General features: G+C 39.6%; 1 protein-coding gene across 1 annotated transcript in view; it reads left to right on the forward strand.

The window, feature by feature from the left end:
* Positions 1–2,385: 2,385 nt before the first annotated feature.
* MYOM2 (myomesin 2) overlaps positions 2,386–22,517 on the forward strand; it is a 73,286-nt gene continuing 53,154 nt past the window's right edge. Inside the window, exons 1-9 of the mRNA XM_072855763.1 lie at positions 2,386–2,492; positions 3,535–3,654; positions 5,318–5,456; positions 5,639–5,796; positions 6,688–6,780; positions 15,613–15,701; positions 15,781–15,831; positions 16,109–16,273; positions 20,599–20,760. Of these exons, the coding sequence (XP_072711864.1) occupies positions 2,386–2,492; positions 3,535–3,654; positions 5,318–5,456; positions 5,639–5,796; positions 6,688–6,780; positions 15,613–15,701; positions 15,781–15,831; positions 16,109–16,273; positions 20,599–20,760 (1,084 nt within the window). The remainder of the gene's footprint in view (positions 2,493–3,534; positions 3,655–5,317; positions 5,457–5,638; positions 5,797–6,687; positions 6,781–15,612; positions 15,702–15,780; positions 15,832–16,108; positions 16,274–20,598; positions 20,761–22,517) is intronic.

Consider the following 22,517-nt stretch of genomic DNA (forward strand, 5'->3'; position numbering starts at 1 on the left):
CACTTTTTTCCTGAAACAGTTATTAATTGAATTTTAATGTGAGTATTGTTCATTTTTGTCCCCAAAGCACATATCTCCAGGTATTTGATAGGAAACAGAACACGGCCTAAAACTGGCCAGTGCCAGTGCCTTTGAAATTAAGTAAGAGGAGCTTATGTTGTATCTAAATGAGTTTATAAGATTTCTATTCAAATCCCTTTGAGCTTTCATTTTATATGCGTCATGAGGCTGCCTACTTATGGGACTTATTGTGAAAAATGCAGACTTTTGGTGTGGGTCTGAGGATTTCCATCACGGGCAAGTTCTTCTTGGGCATCCTGGCTTGTATCAGAAATAGTGTGGCCAGCAGGACTGGGGAAGTGATTGTCCCCCTGTATTCGGCACTGATGAGGTGGCATCTCGAATACCGTGTTCAGTTTTGGGCCCCTCACTACAAGAGAGACATTGAGGTGCTGGAGCGTGTCCAGAGAAGGGCAGAGAAGCTGGTGAGGGGTCTAGAGCAGAAGTCTGATGAGGAGGGGCTGAGGGAAGTGGGGTTGTTTAGCCTGGAGAAAAGGAGGCTCAGGGGAGACCTTATCGCTCTCTACAACTACCTGAAAGGAGGTTGTAGCGAGGTGGGTGTCAGTCTCTTCTCCCAAGTAACAAGTTATAGGACGAGAGGAAATGGCCTCAAGTTGCGCCAGGGGAGGTTTAGACTGGATATTAGGAAATTTTACTTCACTGAAAGGGTTATCAAGCATTGTAACAGGCTACCCAGTGAAGTGGTTGAGTTGCCATCCCTGGAAGTATTTAAAAGACGTTTGGATGAGGTACTTAGGGACATGGTATAGTGGTGGTCTTGGTAGTGTTACGTTTACAGTTGGACTTGATGATCTTAAAGGTCTTTTCCAACCTATACAATTCTGTAATTCTGTGATTCTGTGATTCTTGGCAGGGCCCATGGCCAGGCAGGGCCACGCTGTGAGGAGCTGGAGACCAGCCCTGCTGCAGTGTTGCTGGGGCAGGGCTGATGGCTCCGGGGGTTGAAATGGGGTCCTAGGCCATGGGCAGGGTGGGGAGAGCCCTCGAGGAGGCTGGGCAGGTCCAGTCAGGTCCATTGTTGCCCCAGGACCTTGACGCCCTCTTAACATGGCCCCTGGATGAGCTAGTGTTGCTTCACTTCCCATGGGTAGCCCTGAGGTGGGTCCCAGGCCATGCCTCTGCCTGTGCCCCAGCTTCTGGAATGCAGCTGACAGGCTGCGCCCCACATGGAAGTATAACAACGAGGGTGTTCCCCTTACCTTTCAGAAGGAAATTAGATGTTATTGCAGGAATTTGCCTGACTAAAAACTTCAGGATTTGGCCCAAGCTGCTTTATAGACTTTGTATTGGGAAATTGCTTCCCTTGTCACTGAAGTGCAGTAATCTCTTGGGGCTCGCGTTGGCTGTTCAGTTGCCCCCTGGAATCCCTCACAGCCATTTAGGCCAAGTGGCCCAGGAATAGAGAGCCCCACATCCAACTGAGGCTGTAAATGGGACTTACTCAGCAGATGGTAGTTACACAAGCTGGCACGTACTCACGACACAGCTGGTAACATTCCCCACTTTTGCAAGAAGTTGTCATCATATTTCTAATGAACCTAAAGGGATGTGGGCACCTCAGAGTTATTTTATTGTCATGGTTGGGAATTTGCTTAACTCCAACTCAGTGGTAAACATGCTTTTCCCACCCACACTGCTTCTGGGAGCTCCCTGTATGTTCCTGAGAACCTTCTATCCAAATACTGATCAAAGTATGCCATGCTTTGGAGAAAGTCCACAGGAGGGCAACCAGAATGATTGGAGGTCTAAAAAAATAACCCATGAGAAAAGATTGGATGAGCCAGCTTTGTTTAGTTTAAAGAAGAGAGCTGAAAGGAGATGTGAACAAAATCTTCAACAGGCTGCTGCAAAAGTGGGTGAACATGGTCTATTTTTTGTTGTCATGGTGAGTTGGACAAGAAACAGTGAACATAAATTGCAACAGGGGACAAAGTAAAAGGTTTGAAGAGTGGAGAGCTGAAACACCTAAAAATGCCCAAAAAGCTGTCAAATTTCCATCCCTGGAAATTTCTATGGAGGTGTTAAATGACATCTACAAAGAAGGGGAAAATGATCCGACAAATTCTCTTCTACCTCTATCACCTATGATTCCATGGCTCACTGCGTGGCTGATAATATACATCCTGAGGTGCCCATGTATACCATTGATGGCTCTATTTGTCATAAATTGATGGGATTTTATACATTTGTACATGTACACACGTATGTGTATATATGTAAAAATATCAAACCTAGATGTCTGAAATATATGGCTAGATGTGATTTCACTCTCTGCAGGGTTTACTGATTGTAACGAACTGAAGTATGTCGTCAGTAGTGGTGCCATTTTACCAGAGGAGGCACAAGCACTTTGATCAGTCCTATCGCAACATTCAGACAAGATACGTACTTGAGGAATATGCAGCAAGAAAGTAAGTGCTGTATTATTTCACATACGGAGCATAGAGAGGTTTCTATTTTGGGTAATCAGGTCTTAGAATCAAAATATTTAGCTTCCCCCTCCACCACCTAAAATTGTGATTTATTCAGAATGGTAGTTTTCCACTTCCTTCCATTGGGATGCTCTTTGTCTATAGTCTCCCACCAGCATAGCTAGACTTTCTAGCTACGTTGCAACTCACCTACACAGACCTTCAGCTCAGGATCTGTCCTATTTACTATTGCCAAGTTGGAAATTCTTCCTTTTAGGCTCCAACTGAAACTCTGACTTAAGAGAAATTGCTGTGAAATTTATTGTAAATCATAGAAACAGTTTTTTACTCATCATTCCATATGACATGAGGATATTCCTTCTCCTGAAGTTGGCTATTCCTAATTATAGTTTTTGTCATTCAATTTCCTTTTTTAAAATTAAATAAAGGTTTAAGTCCTCTCATGTGAAATCTCAGAATTTTAGCCACAAGATACATGTTCTTTGTGTCTCAAAGCCTGGAGCTTTGAATCTTGTTTGCTTAAGAATCACTGTCCTCTCTCCTCAGTAATTAAGATGCCTAGCTAGCCTAGCTAGCTGCCTAGCTTGTCCAGATTCCCTTATGAAGGAGAAGAGTTTATGCAGAAGGTTATGTGAAGTATAGAAAGGCAGGAATGTTTAGAAATAGACAATGTTATAGGGATTCTGTGTGATTTGTGTGTTAGACAGGCTGGTACCCTCATGGTCCACTGAACTGCTATCATAGCACTTGAATGATTGGAGACTGAGGTAAGTATAGATTTAATAGAACTGAATGAAATAAAATGCCTAATGATCCCCAATGACAGATAATGGGCATTAAGCCCTTGAAGGACAAGTGAGAATCAGAACCATAGTGCAGTTAGTGAGGAATGCAAAGTAGGTTTCTCACTGAACAGTGCTCAGTCATGGTATTCAGCTCATTTAAAGTAATTTCTTTGACTTTTGTGAATTCATGTTTTACCAGAATTGCTGTGTTATAGCAATGCCTTTTATATTTGAAGGGCTGCTTCCAGACGGGCTGCTTACTATGAATCACCTGGCTTGGGAAAAACGACATGTAGACTCTGTGCCAGAAGGGCACGCACCTTGGCTCATGAAGCAATACAAGAATCTAGGAAAAGGTAAAGCTCTGTTGGTCCCATCTGACCTGTGTAGTGGCTCTGATCCCATTTAGTATTGCTCTTTTGCCAGGGCTCTTTTCAGAGTTGACAAGACTGGAGGCTTCTCTGTCACTGTTCTTCACTAATCTATTTTGGCTGGAATACTAAATGACTGAGTGTCACTTTCAATCTCATATTTCAACCCAGAGTTGTTCCCTTAATCCCCACTCTGACCCTTGAAAACAGCTTTAAAACCAAAATAATTTAGAATCTACCTGGGATCCAAAACTCATTTTTGAGGAGATCTACTCGACTATTCCTGAATTTCTGATTTGGATCAATTTAAACATTTTGAGTTCTTTCCTTAATATCAAGAGGGCTTACTGTCATGTCTCAGTTACAGTCGTGATATGAAGTCCTATAGTAAATGTGCTGACAGCAATATTCCTGTTAGTGAATTTGACTGTTTCTGCTCTGCTGTGCTCTACAGTGACTGCACCGAAGACATAGAGAATTTACACTACAAGAACGAATTCTGCCTTGTTTGTAGAAAATGTGTTGTGAAAATCATATGCATCTGTATGGTTCTGGTACTTTGATTGTTTTCAAATACATATCCTAGAAACAGAATGTTCTAGGAAAATCAAACTAATTTGTATACTCTTAATTTATTTTTTTAAAAACTGTCTTAACTTTTATAAATATTAAAAAATACATGGCAGAACAAGGCTGGTATTTAAATTACATTGAAATGGTACAAAGAAATATTTTTAAAATACCAGACAAATAATGTCTTGATCTACTGTTCACTGAATTTCATGCAGGTCTTCTCATTTGTTTCATGGCATGTTGGCTTATGATTTAAAAGTCTTGCCATATTCTATAATGACAGCCATGTTAGAAATTTCTGATATTCAGCTCCCTTCTTTTGTCCTGTTGGCAAGGCAAAGAGTAGCATAGGCTGCCTGCTGAATCAGCATGAATGCAGGAGCTTGAGCTAACTCCTCCTAAAAACATTTATGAGCTGATTTTTTTTTTAGGAATTCTGAAAAATTTATGGAATTAGATTTTCAGGGAACAACCCACAAATTTCTCAAAACATTGTCTTTTCCTGGTAGTTTCTATAATGCTTCCCACTCACCCTTGTCCAATGACAGCTTTTTTGCATGCAGCGGTTCATCAAATCCCTGTGAACTCCTTGGTCTGCACCTTTCAGGTGAGGTCAGCTGTTACAGCACATGGAGCCAGCAGAGCTTCCCAGGTGCTAGAGCCAAGGGCACACCGTAAGCAAGGCCCAATTCTTATCAGGGTGTGAACAGGCACAGAATATGCCTTCTTGTGTCCATGGGAAGGAAAATTAGGGGCCAGAGGGAAGCCAGGCAGGTTCTTGATCTCGATTACCAGAGGACTAAGACTGTGGGGTACAACGTCAATGTGACCCCTCCAGCTTTCAAGACCTGAAGCTACGGCACCACATATACAGGGGGAAAGAAAATTAAGGAAAATTCTTATTCATTTCACATGCTCATTAGGATAGGCAGATAGACTCCAAGAAAAATTCCTAAACTAGATTTTACATCTTCCTGATATGGTTTCAGAGCCCTCAGTTGCCTAATGTGTGTAAGTGACAATCTTAAAGCTTCGTATTGGTTACCCTTACCTGATATTTTTTCTTGTTCTACAGGACTCATGAACAAAAGTCTCATGCAAGTGACGAGAAAAGGATCAAGTTTGCCACTGAGTTGTCTGCTTTGGAAAAAGAGATTCACACAGCCAGGCACCGTGCTAGAGAACATCTGGATAGACTTGCTATACAAAGGATGGTACAGTGATGAACCTTTTTGTTCTTATCCAAGCAGAATTATAAGATATACTGAAATTTAGGCCAGTGTTTCAAATACCAACAGTGATTTAGCATCTTTTAATTTTGTGGCTTTAAGATTAGTTCTTCTACCCCATTTGAGTCTGGTGCTAGATGCTTCTTTTCTTTTCCTGTGTTTAACAGGTAGAAGAAAATATGGCTCTGGAAAGACATGCTGTTGAGGAAAGTATAGGTCGAGCTCCTGAAATTCTAGTGCGCCTGAGGTCTCACACTGTCTGGGAAAAGATGTCTGTGAGCCTTTGCTTCACTGTACAAGGATTTCCCACCCCTGTTGTACAATGGTAAGAGACTGTCCTTTCCTAGTCCTCTAAAAATGTTGTTAAGCTTTTTTCATTTGGAAGTTATGGCTTCAGTTATGACACAGATAAGTGTCACATACATAATGTCTATGTTAAACCCCCTTTATAATCCTCATAGATGTGCTGGATCGTAGCAGTTGATACTGCAGTGGAAGGAGTGGGAGGACAGCTTGCTGAATGGCTTTGTGCAGTGTGAGAAGCAAACTAGAGTATTTCAGAACGCAGACTGTGGAAGGCATTCTGGTCTTTCTGGCCATTGAGTTCCCTGATGATGAAGTAGCAAATGGCAAAATAGACAGAGCTCACAGGCTACTTGCTAGGTCTGGGTAAACTTGCACAGCACCATTGTTGTCATGGGTTGTATCCGTGTCCACTTTGTGTCAGCCTCTGTTGAGGTGGACATTAGCGTAACATCCTTGAAGCTGCCCTGCTCTCCAGACAAGTGCTGTCCTGTATATGTGAGAGCCCCAGGCTGCGCTGTGAAGATCTAACTTGAGGCACAATCCTGTTGCTGCTTCCCTTGTTTGTGCTGAAGTGCTTTACTGTGATCCAAGACAAAGTTTGCTTCTCATCTTGTGTCAGGGCTAGTGGACCAGAAAGTTCAAGTCACATGCCATCTTCTCTCTACTTCACTGCCTGCTCTTCTGGTTTGGGTGCACATAGTCTCTTTCCACTTTCTTACTGCAATGATGGTCCCCCTTTGCCTTCATGGCCCAACGTGTATCTATCCATACTGGAAAATACTCTATAGAGGTAGAGAACATTTATAGAGAGAGCTCAGCTGATAGTAAATGATATTTGGATGTAAAAATCCACTAAATTAATGCAGTGAATAGTAACATATTAATGAGTCCATTTTTTCTTGATTGTCAGGTACAAAAATGAGGAATTGATTACCCCTGCAAGTGATCCAGCAAAGTACAGAATTGAAAGCAAATATGGAGTACATGTGTTGCATATACACAGGTAGATTATTCTGGGGAATACAACAGTTTTTTATACTCTACACAAAGTATTTTATATCAAATACAATTAAAAATGCACACAAAGGCTGCAAGAGAGTTCTTAAATTCAGCACAATTCTCTGTTGGTACTCACATTTAGGCTAGAGAAGGTTCATTCAGTAGCTGAATATTAGATCATGAAAATGAAATGAAAAATTAGATATTTCTATTATTTAACCACAGCAATCTACAAGAAGATAGAAGAGGTAAGTAGCTAAAAGAATGGTATTATTAGAATTATATCTTCTCAGCATTCAAAGTGGAAAATTGTCTGTGGATTTTATGTTCTTGCCATGATGAAGCTCTCCAAGTTAGCAAAAAGTTAGCTGGTCAGGGCAAGGTCAATCATATGATGATACCCAGTCATCAGTATTTGTTTTATTATATGTTAGGTTCTGTTTACTTTTTGATCTCCATTTTTTGTTCTCCAAAAAGTAAGGAAGTGTAATTTTTTTTTTTAAAAGGTTCTAATTTCAATAATTTTATTTTTCAGAATGATGTTAACCTTGTGGTATAGAAAATGCCTGGGTAGAACAGCTTCCCCAAACTAATCCCATGCTGTCCTAAACAATTGAAATATTGCATGTTACGTGTGACTTGGTACAAGCTTTTTTAAAAAATATAAAAACCCAAAGAAAAATGAGGACATGACTGTGGTATTTAAAAAGAAAATTAATATCTAGAACAGAGACACAAAACCCCCCTTTTAATTTCTCTAGCACATGAGCATCAGCTGTGTTGAAACAGCTGGAATATTTGTGGCTAACACTTAGCTAGCCAAATGTTTCATCTTCTACCCTTTCTCTGTCTGTCAGCAGTGGAAGCAGCCCTGAGCACAGCCTTGTGGCACTAGTACAGAAAATAAATGCATCATTCCTTCTGCTTTTGGGAAGGACTACTTGCCTTTGTCATCCTTCAATAGGGACCAGCCCAACTCTCCACCTTTCCATAGCTCAGGATGGGAGAAACATAACCCTGTACAGAAGCTGTCAGCAAGGACCATTATGTTGTTGCTTTTTAAGGGATGCTTCTCAAGGAGTAGCAGTACTTACGAGTACTTCTAAGATGCTCATAGTCTTCTACCCCCAGGCTATGGGTAACTTGCTGACTGCTCTCTGTATCCATGAGATGTCTCAGCACAGCTGATTCTTCCCACCAACATTACTTTTGGAGATGAGAGCAGGAGGTTAAAAGATAAAAAACAGGTTGTCCTCCTGAAATCCTCTCCCTTGCAGCAGGGAAAATGGAAAATGCTCTCCTTTGTCTGGGTGTGTGTGCGTGACAGTCAGGGGATGAAACTTTGGTGACTTCCTGCCAGTGAGTGACTGTGACTGTGTTTACTTCCCTTCGTTAGTGTCCATGAGCAGCTGCTTGGTGAGTCCAGATGCTGGATATGCAGTACATGCGTTCCTTTTGTGACATTTTGGGAGTAAACGGCTTTTTGAAGAAAAGAGAATCAGTGTCCATGCTGCTTTCTGAGCATCTGTAACCATCAGGCTGAAGGGTACTAATGGCTTACCTCCCCTTGGTGCTTTTTTTCTCTTTCCTGTGCCAGTTATCTGTCATGTATACACCATCCACAATCAGCTTTGGGAGTGTTCAGACCCAGCCATATTTATTCAGACATACCACAGAGTCATTTGTTGGCACCCACTCAGGTTCCCACACCTACCCATCATCACCCACTGTTTACTAGTCCCAGACCTGTATGTATTCATGCAGACTCCCTTACGTTCAACCAAGCAACCATCTTCAGAGGCTGTTGCTCCGTTTCTCTTTCATTCTGTCTGCCAGTATGATCTTTTTGCCATGTAAAGATGCCTGGCTGCTCTCCCACATGTTTCCCTTCTCCACTTAAAAGGATACTGGGGGACTGTAGACCCAGAGTTATGATTTATTTACCATAGATTTATACAGTTTATTAAATTAAAATTTCTAACCTTAAATTTATTTCTTTATTATCAAACTTGCATTAGGTGTTTCTTGTATTGAAAACAATGAATGTATAGGTAGTGGTTAAAATATATATATTATTAATGTTTTTATACAAACATGCATCGATTAACTCTGGATATTCCATACATATCTTTGTGCACATATATTTGGAGTACTATTTTTTTTCCAGGAAGTAGAACCGTTGGGATTTTCTATCTATCCACTTCTGTGCTCTTCTCAGCTGTTCATACCAAAGTGCTGAGCTGCATGTCATCTGATCCGCAGGCGCTCAGAACGGCCTTGGAATGTCTTGGCTACCAATCTAGCGCTTCAGTGAAGCTTGGGGAGTGAACTTTTTCTTCTGATGCAAGTGTGATATTTATTCCTATGAGTATTCCTTGATCCCAGTGGAAAAATTCTTGAGGCACTAAAACCAGAATGTCACCTTGTCATCTTAAAGTAGTAACTGGACACAATTTCATCCCCCCCTGTTTGCTGTCTTCCAGGGCCCATAAGCCTATACAGTAACCAGATAATTTTCATTTCTCTGTCTCATATTTTTATGATGCTCTGCACTCAATTTACCACATTTTCTTCATGCTTTCAGTGCTATCATTATCATATAGTGCCGCTTTCTTGCTCCCTTTAGGATTCTTCAATTGGTAGCTTGAGCTCAAGGTCTCCCTTGAGCAGTAAAGAAAAGGGGTTTGGAGTTTCATTATATTTTTTGCACATCTCATCTCATAATTGTAGGAGAAGAAATATTGCCATCCTGCACTGGGGTAGTGGTTCACCTCATCTTTCATCTCACTTCCGATAGGTGATTCAGAGGAGACTGTGAGGAATCCTCTGAGGGAAAGCTACCGGTTGTTGAAGTGATTGATACATATCTGAGAATGTGAGGGTTTGTTTAAAATGTATTTCTTTATCCAGCCCAATTTAACTATGGACAGGCACATAATACAAGAAAAGGTTTCTATATTGGAGGTAGTCAAGATTAGGATGCCCTGTTGTTTTATACCATAGCTGCAAAATACTTTCTGCCTTAGTGTATATTTTAGTAATTAAAAATCATAACATTTTGAATTTCTTAGTTGCTGCTATTTGTTTAGCAACAGGTTTGGGGTTTTTTTTTTTTGTTTTTGTTTCCTGTGATGCCTCCTTAAATGAATCACTTAGCTTTATGCAACTGTGAATGGCTACATTACATTTCCTGATATGTTGGCTGGGGCATAGAGGGGACAGCAGTATGCTCCTGGCTGGGGGCGTTGGTTCCTGCCCCCCACCCTCAGCGAGCAGGGAGGTGCGCTGATGGGGGCTGGATGGTAGAAGGAGCAGGGAAGGCAGTTTGATTTTCCAGAGCTCAGTCAGTGTGATGTGGCTGCACAGTCTCACCTATACAAAGCTCAAAGTTTGGCAGTATTTTGTCTTTTATTAGGGCCCTCTCCTGCTTCATGAAGTCATCGCTTAAGGAGTGCTTGTAATTGCAGCAGAAAAGGTTTGTGGTTGCATCAGCAAAAATGTGCAGCAGAGCCAGCAGAGTGCAGTGTAATACTTGCTGCTAGTAGGCAGAGCGAGCCCTCTGATCAGGCGCTCAGCTCCTCAGCACCACCAGCACTGCTTTAAAAAAAAAGCTTAAAAATTGAACGAACCTTCTCTTCTAACTATTCTCATTTAACAACTAACACTGTGCAGTCAGTACAGCGTTATTTATTTTGATTAGGCACAAAAGGCTTGAGATGATTTAATCTGGAGAGATAGAGAGTGAGGCCTGCCCTTTCTCTCGCTGTAGGTGGAAGCAGGGCAGAGTAGAGGCATTGCGGCAAGGGCAGTCCTCTGGCAGAGCCTTTGAGCTGTATAGGGTTGATCAGGTGATAAACTGCAGCTCCCAGGGTTTCGCAGGTATGCAGTACCAGTGACCATATAGGCAGCAGGCATGGTGTACTTCTGCTCTTCTTTCCTTGCTGAAATGCAAACAACAGCCCCCAAATGAAATGGTCTGTGATCTTCTGACCTGTCAGTCGCTGTCCCCTATAAGCTGCAATAGTTGGGAGCCTGAGGAAGTGGCCACCTCGTAACAGAGGTCCCCTCTTCAGTAAAAACAAAACCCAACCAACCAAAAAGAATCAGCCAGATTCAGTCTGACTGGAGATTCAGTACATGAGATGGTAATCCTGTAGAGTATTTCCACATTTTGATGTCATATAGCCATAACACTGAAAATTTTGTCATTTGAATTCAAAGGAGGCAATTTTAACTGTGTAATTTACTACATTCTGCTCCCTGTTCTTGACATGCACTGAATTGTGTTCCAATTCAGGCAAAAATGTTATTTCACTCTTAACTCCTGTGTTTAAATCTACACTAGGCAGATGGATGAATATATGCATTTTAAACAGATGTATCTGCCTGGGGAATATTCCCTGCGCAAACATTAGCACTTCAGAACCTCATGTGGATTCAGGGCAATTTAATTTTCACAAAAAGTATTAGTACTTTGGGACAGATACAGCTCTGCACTCACACTTCATGCTATCTAAATGTACTCTATGCATATTTTATTTGACCTTTGTAAAGGTTGGAAAACACGTTCTCCATCATGATGCAAGAATAACTGTTGGAGAGACCACACCTTGCCTCCTGGGTATGTCAAATATCATTTCTAACTGGTCTTCACTCAATGCACTTTCCAGTGCAATTTAGGAAATCTAGGGGTTGTAGCATACAGGGAAGTAGATAGTTTCCAGGATAATCCTCAGTCTGAGTATTACTTGGCACAAAAAGAGAGTCAGGACCTTATGTGACTCGCTGTCCTATCCAGCTTTCCTCAAAGTGTGTGTTAAACAAATGTGCTGTGTAGCTCTTACACACTAACCCCGTACACTTCCGATACCAGATTTGAAGGCAGTCCACTGAGTACTAGGCTGTCTAAGCTGGTTTGATTTATCTCCTGGAAAGTCAGGTTAGAGTTTATAGCAAGGAATTGTAAAATGCTTTCAAAGCAGTGACTTCTGGAAAATGGGTAGAGTTGTTAGGACCTCTTAAATAGCAGAAAGTGCCTGGACCGGGGAATTGTTGCCTGTATGTTTATAATAACTGCAAGTACCTTGTTTCTCTTCATAAAACCAAAGATGTTGTAAGAGTGTGGCCAGTCATTCGGTCAGTAATGTCTTTCTTTTTTTCTCCCTGAGAAAATTAATTCTCACTCCATCACTAACTTCTGCCAAATAGTTGCTTTGAGACATTGAACTTTTTGGGCTGAAGAAACAACCCTTTTGTGAATCTCCTGTCTGTTCTAGAGACCTTTAGGATCATATTCTGTTTTGTCTACCTTGGAGGCCCTCACAAACAGGAAAATCTCATCAAGAGATGTATTTTGCTGTTCCTTATGAGAGAGCAAGGCTATGGGGTGAGGATTGAGATGAGCACAGATATATCTCCATTTGGAAAGTTAATCGGGTATATGCCATTCTGCTTCTTCATTTTAGGGAGACGACTGCAGTTTTTACACCCCTAAATTTCTGATGCTTTGAGTGATCAAGCACAGACTGGGGCCTTTCTTTTATTCAGAATACACGTTTCTATAATTTCTGGTTTATTTTTACGCCACCTTGTGGTCAATCATAAATCACTCTTTAGATCCTGAATCCTGTGTAATTCTTAAATGAATTCCTATTGACTGTTTTATCTGTTGTTTTGATGGAAAATGAAGCCAACACTGACAGCGGATGATGACTATTTTAAAGTGATAGTTAATCAGAGTTAACCTCAGTTAACATATACTGTTATTTTATCCTTGTTGTCAACACTTTGCAACAACAACAAAATGTTAAAGAGCAGTTAAGTTGGATTTGACAGAAGTAAAGCAGCCTGAAGTAATGCTTTGCTTATGTGAGGGAACGGCCTAATACAGCAGTGGTGGGGTACCGTTCATCACTCAGTTATGATATGGGTGCTGTAAGCTGCCTAAATCGTGTCCAGCCCAGGGACGGATGAGCACCTCATCAGCAATCGCAGCATGGCTCCCCCAGCACATGCTCTGTCAGATATGTGTGCACCATCCTTCTGGAGGGTCTGGCATATACCTTCCACTAGTGCCTAGGGATTGCACTTCTGAAATCTGCTTGCTATAGTAAATTAAACCTATCCTCTGCCACAGTGGCCTCCTGGCATGGGATGGACTAATTCTCTTGTCCTTCAGGACAGGGCAGCTACATCCAGACTGTTTTCTGGGAATGGACCCTTGCTATCTCTTGACCTGTGTCTGGGAATCCTTTTGGAGAGCTGGCACACACCAAGGCATGCCAAAGGCTGTTCTAACACATCAGCACTAGGGTGATCAAGATCCAGTTTCTGGGCACATTACCTAACACTGTTTAATTTAGTAATATATAATATGTTATTAAATATAATATGTACTATGTACTATTTACTGTATATATATATACATCTGCTTAAAGTAGGGATGTAGTGCAGAGTGACAGGAACACCTTATGGTTCCAGTACAGTCAGTTCTGAATGCCCCTTCCTGTAAGAAATTTTTGAGATGCCTCATTTGTTGTTAGCTTGTTTCATTATAGCGAGACACTGTACTGGGCTGTGAGAAATGTATGAATTATGTACATTTTCCTATAGAGACATTATAACAAGTCTTAGGGAAGAAGCCTGCAGTTTTACTGCAGTTTTGCCTTGCTTTTGGCATTTTATCACCCAAATGTTAAATAGTGTGAAACTGGGATAGTAAAAAAATCATTCTTGTTTTTAAGAAGTTAGTGCAAAGAAATGTTGCCAAGTCCGACAGCTTTCAAGCAAGTCCAGAGTCAGTTAAGCTTTATATAGAACTGTGAACAGGTATTGGCATTTTTTTAAATCCTTCCTGAAAACAAACAAAAAAATGTTGAATAATATCAAGCCTAGTATTTCAATTCTTTTAAGTTGTTTTTCAGACTTACTTTGCCTGTCCAGACTGTAGTAGGGTGCTCAAGGGCTTCATACCCAACTGCAGGCTTTTTGGTTAAGTGGACCACTCTTAGGATTTACCCCTCTGGCTTTGATAATTAATTGTATGATAAACTTCATATTTTACCTCTTTATTTTGTGAAATGTGTGGCTGAAGATTAGCCTCCAGGAGGAGCTGTTAGTCCTGTACTTTTAGAGAGATAAATCTCAATTTAATAGAGCTTTCATCAAGTTGTGTTTTAGACATCACAGGGCAGATAGTATCATTTTTGTGATATGACTCTGTCCAGAATATATGCAGGAACTGAAAAATAGGTGTCTGATGTGCCTGTCACAGGTGCTACATACCCCCAAATTGGCATCCTGTTATGCAATTTACATCAAACACTTTTACATATTCTTTCTTCTCTCACACCTGGGATATATGACCTCTTAGAAGACAAGTGCAATCAGAATTTCATCCCTTTCATCTGGCAGTTGCCAAGAAGATACAGATTTGTTCTTCTGAGAGGGAACTAAGTGCATGCATGCAGAACATTGTATCTCATCACTGGAAATTTCAGAGTGGCCAGAAGCAGGATTTAATTGTTTGTGTTTCAGACAGCACTCTCATTAGCTGATGGCTCAACCTAATAGAAATTCCAAGAAATAAAAAAAATCAACAGTTTTGTTTGACAGATATGTTGTAGAATACTTGACTAATGGAAAAGTTCAAGAAAAAATATTGAAATGGACCAAAAAAAGTTTTTTTTTCATTCAAAACCAAAATGTTTTATTTCATATTAGAATATTTAGTGTGTTTCTGAAACCAAAGCAGAAGTAAATTCTGAAATATTTTTTAAATTAAAATATTAATTCTGAAATGTAAAAATGAAATATTCTGCCTTTTCAAAATTGTTTCTTCATTTGGACTAAGTTCTTTCAGCAAAATTGAGGAAATCCCATTCTACCCAAATCTGCATTTTACCAAAAACTAGTCCAAAATATTTTTAACTTTTCTAGTCAGTAGTCACTTATATTTATATTTATTAGAAACACAGCAAATAAGTTTATTTCAACAGTAAATTTGAGTAATTGCACCAAAAATATATTTGCACATAGTTTAGTTTCCTTTCATTTACTTCAATTTTATGTCAATAGTTCTCCTGATTGACCCCATTTTAAATAAGAAAAGAACGGGCACATCAAAGTTTGTACCTATATCTTAACATCTGGCCATATATCTGCTAGTGTAACTTCCTCTTCAAGGAAGGATGTAGTAAGTGAGACAATCCATCACTGGGTCCTATTTTACACGAAGCAACTATTTTTTGCTTTATTTTTCATTATATTGTCCTTGCATAATAAATATATTTTCTCACACAAAAATATATCAAGCCAAAACATTTATGACCATAAACAATTTTGGTCAGTTTCCCTGGTTTTGTATCGTTTCCTCTGGACTGCCTAAGAGATATGAGAGAGGCAAAAATTGCCGGTATCTGCCTGCTGGGAATAGCCATAGAAGGAGGAATTTCTGCAAGCATCACTTGTACTTTTCTTCCATGTCTCTTTCTTAAAATACATGGCAGAAGGGCAAGACAGATTAAGGAAGAAGGTTACATACAGAAAGGGAATAGCCAGATGGGCATCCTCCAGCTATCTCCTTTTGATCATTCTCTAAAGGTCATTTCCAGTTTGCTCAAGTTAATGCAGCCTCACACTAAGCTGTGATAAAACTGCCATAAAAAACAGTACCAGCTTTCTGATTGTCTTTCATCAACGTCTTGCACTGTGTGACACCAGCAAAGAGCTTTATACACTTTCCTCGGGGTTGACATAGCTTGGTGTGTAATACCAATCATTAAGAGAATTTGTATTTGCATAAGTTGTCATCTGTTTTCCTCCTTCCCCTTTTCAGAGCTGATTTTGATGATTCTGCTACCTATTCAGCAGTTGCAACAAATGTCCATGGGCAGGCATCAACTAATTGTGCTGTGATTGTGCGAAGTAAGTCCTACTTCATGATTAAAACAAGAAATAAATATCATGCTCATGTCATTGAATGTTTATTGTATGTTACTTATAGGGTTCAGAGAGGATGAAGAGCCTCACCCAGCTGGGATAATGCCCTTCCACCGTAAGCATTGTTTTCTTTTTGCTTAGATAGTTTATGTACTCTTATCAGAGTAATGTTTTACAGATGAGAAAATTGTATAAAACTTGCTGCCTCTGGCTTTGCTTTCTAAGGATTCAGTTACAATAGGAGCTGTCCAGATGCTTTTGCTTTCCCAGTTGCATTTCTAGATCAGCATACAGTATAACAGAGAGCTCCATCTCCTGTTCAGATCAGACAGTAATCTGTGCCAAGTACAATTTACTTATACTCAATAATGTTTTCATTTTCTCATGCACAGTGCCCCTGTCATATGATGTTTGCTTCACCCACATTGACGTCCAGTTTCTGGAGAAGTTTGGAGTCACCTTTGGAACTGAAGGTGAAACACTGACCCTGAAGTGTTCTATGTTGATCACCCCAGACCTGAAAAGACTACGACCTCGTGCTGAGTGGTATAGAGATGGTAAGTTAGTACATTGAATAGAAGCTACCTGGAAAATGCTGGAGGAAACATTGAGGACACAGATCAGGCTTAGAACATGAGATTCTCAGAATTAAATTTGGAATAGAGCAAACAAATATATCTAGTTAGAATTTATAGAGCTGCACTCTCTTTCAATTAAATGACTCGGTCAACCTTTTCTTGAGCACACATTTACAGCAACACGAGGCAATCTCATATCATCTAATAACACAATAGTTAGAACATTTACTGACTAGGTGGAGATCCAGACTCACTTCCTAGATTTGGCCATGATTTATAGTTGAATGCTGTGACCACTGAGCTGAAGGGTACTCACAGAGCAGTAAATTAAAGTTTGAAGCACTGAGGTGTGGGCGTGAGCCTCCACTTCCATCTTGCTCCAATATTCATTGTGAATTTTATATTAAAATCAATTTAATGTATAGTTCAGAAATACTTATAGGAGCCAGGCCTGAAACACATGCCTTTGTTCTGCTGTTTAAGTGCCATGTTAGTAGGTTGCTTTCCTTGCCTCTTTTGTCAGTGAAAAACTATGGTACAAAATGGTACACAAACCCTGCATGAGTAGTGTTTATTCACTGCACCAAAAAAAGGTCTTGAAACATAAAACTAACTACTTAAATTTTAACAGTTAGCAGGCTATTGTAGATATTTAGCTCACCACTTTTCACCAACCACAATCTCTGTGTAGGATTCTAAAGTAAATATTCTGCCTGAGGATTTAAGGAAAGCCTTGGTTATTTGTGAATGGTGAGACCTTTTCCCAAAAGGACCACGTCTGAGAACGGTGGACTCCGAAGATCAATGTTCAGACTGGTCCCAGACAAGCTGGCAGAAATTTCCATAGCTGACAAAATGTGGTGCATAAACTAAAAAGTGACAGAAAGATTAATAAGGCAGTAAAGAAAATTCAGGATTAGGAAAATCAGAAAAAGGATGCTTTTATTGCTGCTAGTTATGCCTTTTGTTTCATGTACATCATAGTTTTACATAGATTCGCATCCAATCCTTCAGGAACGGACTGCTGCTTACTGTTTCATTATAATTTGTCTATCACTGTGGATACTTCATTGTGATAGAACTATTAGATGTTACTAAAACAAAAAAAATGAAATAATAAAAATGTCTGTTTTGTTTGATGGATAACCTAAAATCTAAGGCTCATCCTTGAACCCAGATTCTATTCCCACTGAAGTGTACAGGGATTTGTAATCGCTATAAATAATCGCTCACCTAACTCTGAGGTGAGCCATCAGTTTCAATGGTACCTTTACTTTGTCTCCTACTGGGCCCAGTTTCTCAAGGTGCCAAACCTCTGAAATTTTGGATTTGGAACTGCAGCTACGACGAACTGCTAATCTTCAAGGGATGTCCCATATTGTTCTACTTCTCATCCAACATGAATTGTTCTTGTACTATGGATAGGTGAACAAAAGCTTACGGCCCTTTCAGTTTAACCCTTCATGATGCCAAGATAATTCCCTCTTGATATGTAACAATATTATGCTCTTTGTTTGCCCCCTTATTTGACTCAAGTTTACCCTCCCTGTGAAAACCTGAGATGAAAAGTTGGTTTCTTTGAAGCCAATAGGTTTTTGCTAGTGAGTCAGATAGGCTTTCATCCCATTATTCTACTTCTGTTACAGGAAATAAGATGATACAAACTAGCTTAGATTTGTCCTTCATTGCACATACATGGATCACAATATTTCCATGAGGTGTACAGGTGTATCAACTGGCAGAACTTGTTCCTAAACACAGCGGAAATTCATGCACTATGAACCTTTGCTATGTGCTACAGTTCCCTGTGTTGAGACTCTTGAGAGCTGGAGGCAATGCATAAATGTAAACAATGAGAAGGTTAATAATTTGTTCAATATCATGTGCTTTAGACGTTCTGTTTGTTTTGAGAGCTAATACTTAATTCTACTTTTGCATTAAGACAAACTGTATTTTTCCTAAATTTTTTCAGTTTGTGTTAATCAAATAACAACTAAAGCCCTGAGATGGATATGTATGATTTACTTCTAATAATTATACACAAGAGAAATATGTGTTTATCCAGCATTAATAAGCTTCACGCAAGTGAACCTTATTGAGGATGTCTACTAGACTCCTAGGGGCATATAAGTCAACTGAATCAAATCCTCTAAAGTGGTTTGGGATTTGACAAACATGAATATGATGTCTATAATTCATGGCCCACTTAGAACAATTTAAGATACTGAAAGAACTAAATCAAAATGATACTTCAGGAACATATATCTAATCTGGATATGAGTTCAGCTGGTAATAGGAGCCTTCTGTTATTGATCTCTAATGTAATATAAACATTATAAAGCTATATGCACTGGCATTCCACAGCCATTTATACTGTAATCTAGAATAAAATAATTGAATTCAGAGGGAAAAATAATGGAATGCAGAATTTAGCTGAAAATTCAGCAGACCAAAATATAGGATGAAAGGAGCTTCAGTATATAGTAATTCCCCACTCCTTATATGAATTTTCAGCATAGAGATGTTTTAGGAAAATTATCTCATGTACTGAAAACAACATGTGAGGCTTGAGTCACACTGCCTCCGGGAGTTAGTATCCTGCAGGTTCGTTCTTTGGTAAATTGTGGGGGAAGTGACAGAGCACAACACGTGAATAGACTGGGAATTTGAGTGCAGTAGTGAGACCCTGTAATTGTAATATTATTGTGATGGCAGATGCATGAATACCTGCTCTATTAGAATTTCTGAATATGTGTGTGGCCGCCAAAATTTACTCTTCTTCTTGGCTTGTCTAGAAAGTCATCCATCCAGACTTCATTAGAAAAGAGAGCTCCTGCTTTCTTAAGGGATCTGGTGGGTGTTTGGCCTTGTGTGAAGGAGATAAGTTTTTCTGCTCTTACCAAACATGACTGCCTCCACAGTTTCTGGTCTCAGGTACACATAAAAGGTGGAAATGGATGATTCTGGCCTTAACAGACAATACAGGCTTGCCTACAGTTTCTATATATTCAAACTAGAGTGTCTACCATTCCACTCAAGCTTGGAGTCTAAATAAGTGACTTGCTTTTCAGAGGTGCTGGTCACTCAACTTTGTTTTTTCTTTAGGCTTTTCCACAGAACTCATGCATTGGTTAAAGTTCTAGGTGAAGACATTTTTAGATTTCATTTAAAGTACTTCATGTCTCTCTACACAAAGTCTCAGTACATTGTGATGTGCACGACAGAAAGGGGAGATGCAGATTTTCTACATAAGGATCTCATGATTAAGGATTTCATGGGAATGAATCCCGTGAGAAGGGATGAATCCCATGAGAAGGGAAGGAATATGACTGAATTTACTTTGTATGCTTCTCAGAAAACAACTGTATGCTTAGGTGATTATGTAATTTACTGCTGTAAGTTTTAGTAGCGTGTGTCTTCCAGATGCCTTATTATCTGAATGTGTGTCATTTTTTTATACCTTCTTATGCAATTCAGCTGGTAATTTTTTTGCAATTGTTTGAGTGTCTGCTCCAAAGTGTATTTAAGAAATAGAATAATAAACATCTATAGATATTCAGCTCCTTTAAATACAGTTCTGCTGCACTGATTACAATAAATTAGTATGCAGTAGGACTTAGGGAGTTAAAAATCAAAAATAATCCAATCAATTATTAAAAAGGGTGATATGTGAAAGTCCCTTGGCTACCATAAAATATCCTGCTCGTTCTTTTGCTCTGGTTTCACTAGGCAATCAGATTAATTTGCATTAATCATGGGTCATCACCTCTCACCTGTGAGAGATTCAAATTTAATTTTATTCACTGCTCAACAGGCATGCCTTGAAGATTTAAATTTGGTGTATATTTATAGCAGTCTTCAGATTAAACTGAAATCTGGTCTTTAAACTTGGAGGAAGAAATTGAGTAATCTGACATTTGACCTGAACAGGTAGCAAAACTTATTAAAAATGAAACAAAGTTCCACCCTGCATTCATTACAGGGTATGGCAGGTTTTCATGTCATTGTTTCGAAATGTGGATAATATTTTTCTCTGTCAGTGTATCAAAAATTATAGTGACGGAAATTCTGTTGTTGGCATTGCATAGGGTAGCCTGAGACCTCATATTCTCTAAAATTCACTGATGAAATAAGTTTAGAGTCACAGCTTACTCTTTCTAGAGTTTTCATAGCATCAAAGCACCATCACTCTGAATAAAGCTGGCATAAAGGTTAGATTGTGCCCCTGATTAGCACAGAGCTGCACTAGGACGTAGGTTGTTCTGGCCAGCACAGTACCTTGTCTGATGGGTCTTCTCTTCCAGACGTGCTGATAAAGGACTCCAAGTGGACGAAGCTGTATTTTGGAGAAGGCCAGGCAGCTCTGTCCTTTACCCATCTGAACAAAGATGATGAAGGTTTATACACCCTGCGCATGGTTACAAAAGGTGGAGTGAGTGAATACAGTGCATACCTGTTTGTCAGAGGTAAACTTTTCATGTTTCTTGGGGAGAAATTAAAAAGAGCAGTAGAAAGATTAGTTTTATTAAACAATCTCATGTATTGACTGAAGTACAAAAGAAATCCAGCCTTGTGGTATTTCACAGTAATTTGATTTATATAGTAGTCTGTGCTAGAAAAAAACAGTCACCTTACATGAATGGGGAGCTTCAAGAGGAGCATGCTCCTGAGGACATTTTCTTTCCTGAAGAACCAGAGAAATAATTCTTGTGAAGAAAGAGCTTGTTTCTTTCTTTGCCATCTCCTTTCCCGGTAGGAAATAAACGTCTTTGCATACTACCAGTCCTCACTGTGATAGCTTTAGCTCTTGAGATTGCCTACTGGGAATGAGTCTTGTTGGACATTCTCATATCCTGTGCCTGGCAGGATAAAGCAAAAGAAATATTCCCACCACTGTACCAGTCACAGTCATCTCAATAATCAGAGAAAAGAAGCTAAGTAAGAAATCAGCTCACTGAATAAATACAGTTTTCACAAGGGGCATAGATAAAAGGAGGTAAATGTATTAGAATAGAACAAAGGTCAGAATTTTTCCTCACATTTGCATGCACAACTCAGTGAAATGAGAATAAGCTTCCACATGCACCTGTGAGCAGAACTTAGTTTTCACTTTTTTTATTTTTTCATTGAAAGATGAAAATATCTCTGAGTGAGCAGTTCTTTCACTCTCTTAAATCATTGGACAACATCTTGATGGTGGCAAACTGGAGCAGCCCCACTGAAGCTGTTGGAGCTATATTAATTTTGAACCTTGTTCTTCTTGGAAATGTATTGAAAGATCTATGTCTTGCAGAAGTGTCATCCAGACAATTTGTATGGGGTGGAGGGACATGAATTTTTTTTTCGGGGGGCTGAGATCCATCTTTCTCACAGGACTAGTGCAAGGGCTTAATCAGCTTTGCAATATGTCCTGAACAATCCACTCTGCCACCCTGATGTCATTGGAAACAATTTGCTAAAGGTTTCTATTTTCCCAATACCTTCTAAGAAAGAAAGTACCCAGGTGAAAAAGGCCCACTAATGTATAACTTTCCCAGAATTTTTTGTTGTAGTGGTGGGTCAATTTTAGGTACCTCTATTGTCCATTTTATACTATGTCTGATCCCTTTGCATGCACAGGACCCTGGGCTTGAGCTATATCCTCTGGAGTCCCTAGTGTCCTCAGTTGGCCTTCCTCTTGCCTTTTTTCATGTAGGCTGTGATCTGATACTGAGCACCAGCCACCTCACAACTGATTGTGATTAGACTCTACAAATTTAGACTCTATACAGGATGTTTTTGTGTTATAGAAACCTTTCTTTGAAGGGAGAGAACTTTACCTGTTAGGAGACTTCATTAGGATTTGTGGGTCCACATCAGTCAACACCTCTCAAAATGACTGAACACTGATTACTTATATCTGTTGGTATTGTAAGACTTTAAATAAAAAGTAGCTTTAGAAATGTACCAGGAGTTTGCAAATTTTCTATTCCTTAAGAGATTTATTTTCCTCAGCTACATGTTCTTTACTGAGTACCTTGGTCTGGTCAGTAACCCACTGAGCTACAGCTTTCAGTGGGAAAGAGCATCAAAAACAAATGGGTAGCTGGGCTTTAATTCTCGTGAAAAGTAATGGGTGTTTGATGCCTAAACTGCTTTTCTGCCCTCAAAAATATCCCTGCACATTTTTATCTATGTGGAGGTATAGACATTATGGGCTTGATTCATTAATGCAGTGAATTAA

The sequence above is a fragment of the Ciconia boyciana genome, chromosome 3 (genome assembly GCF_034638445.1).
Source record: "Ciconia boyciana chromosome 3, ASM3463844v1, whole genome shotgun sequence".
NCBI classification, from domain to species: Eukaryota; Metazoa; Chordata; class Aves; order Ciconiiformes; family Ciconiidae; genus Ciconia; species Ciconia boyciana.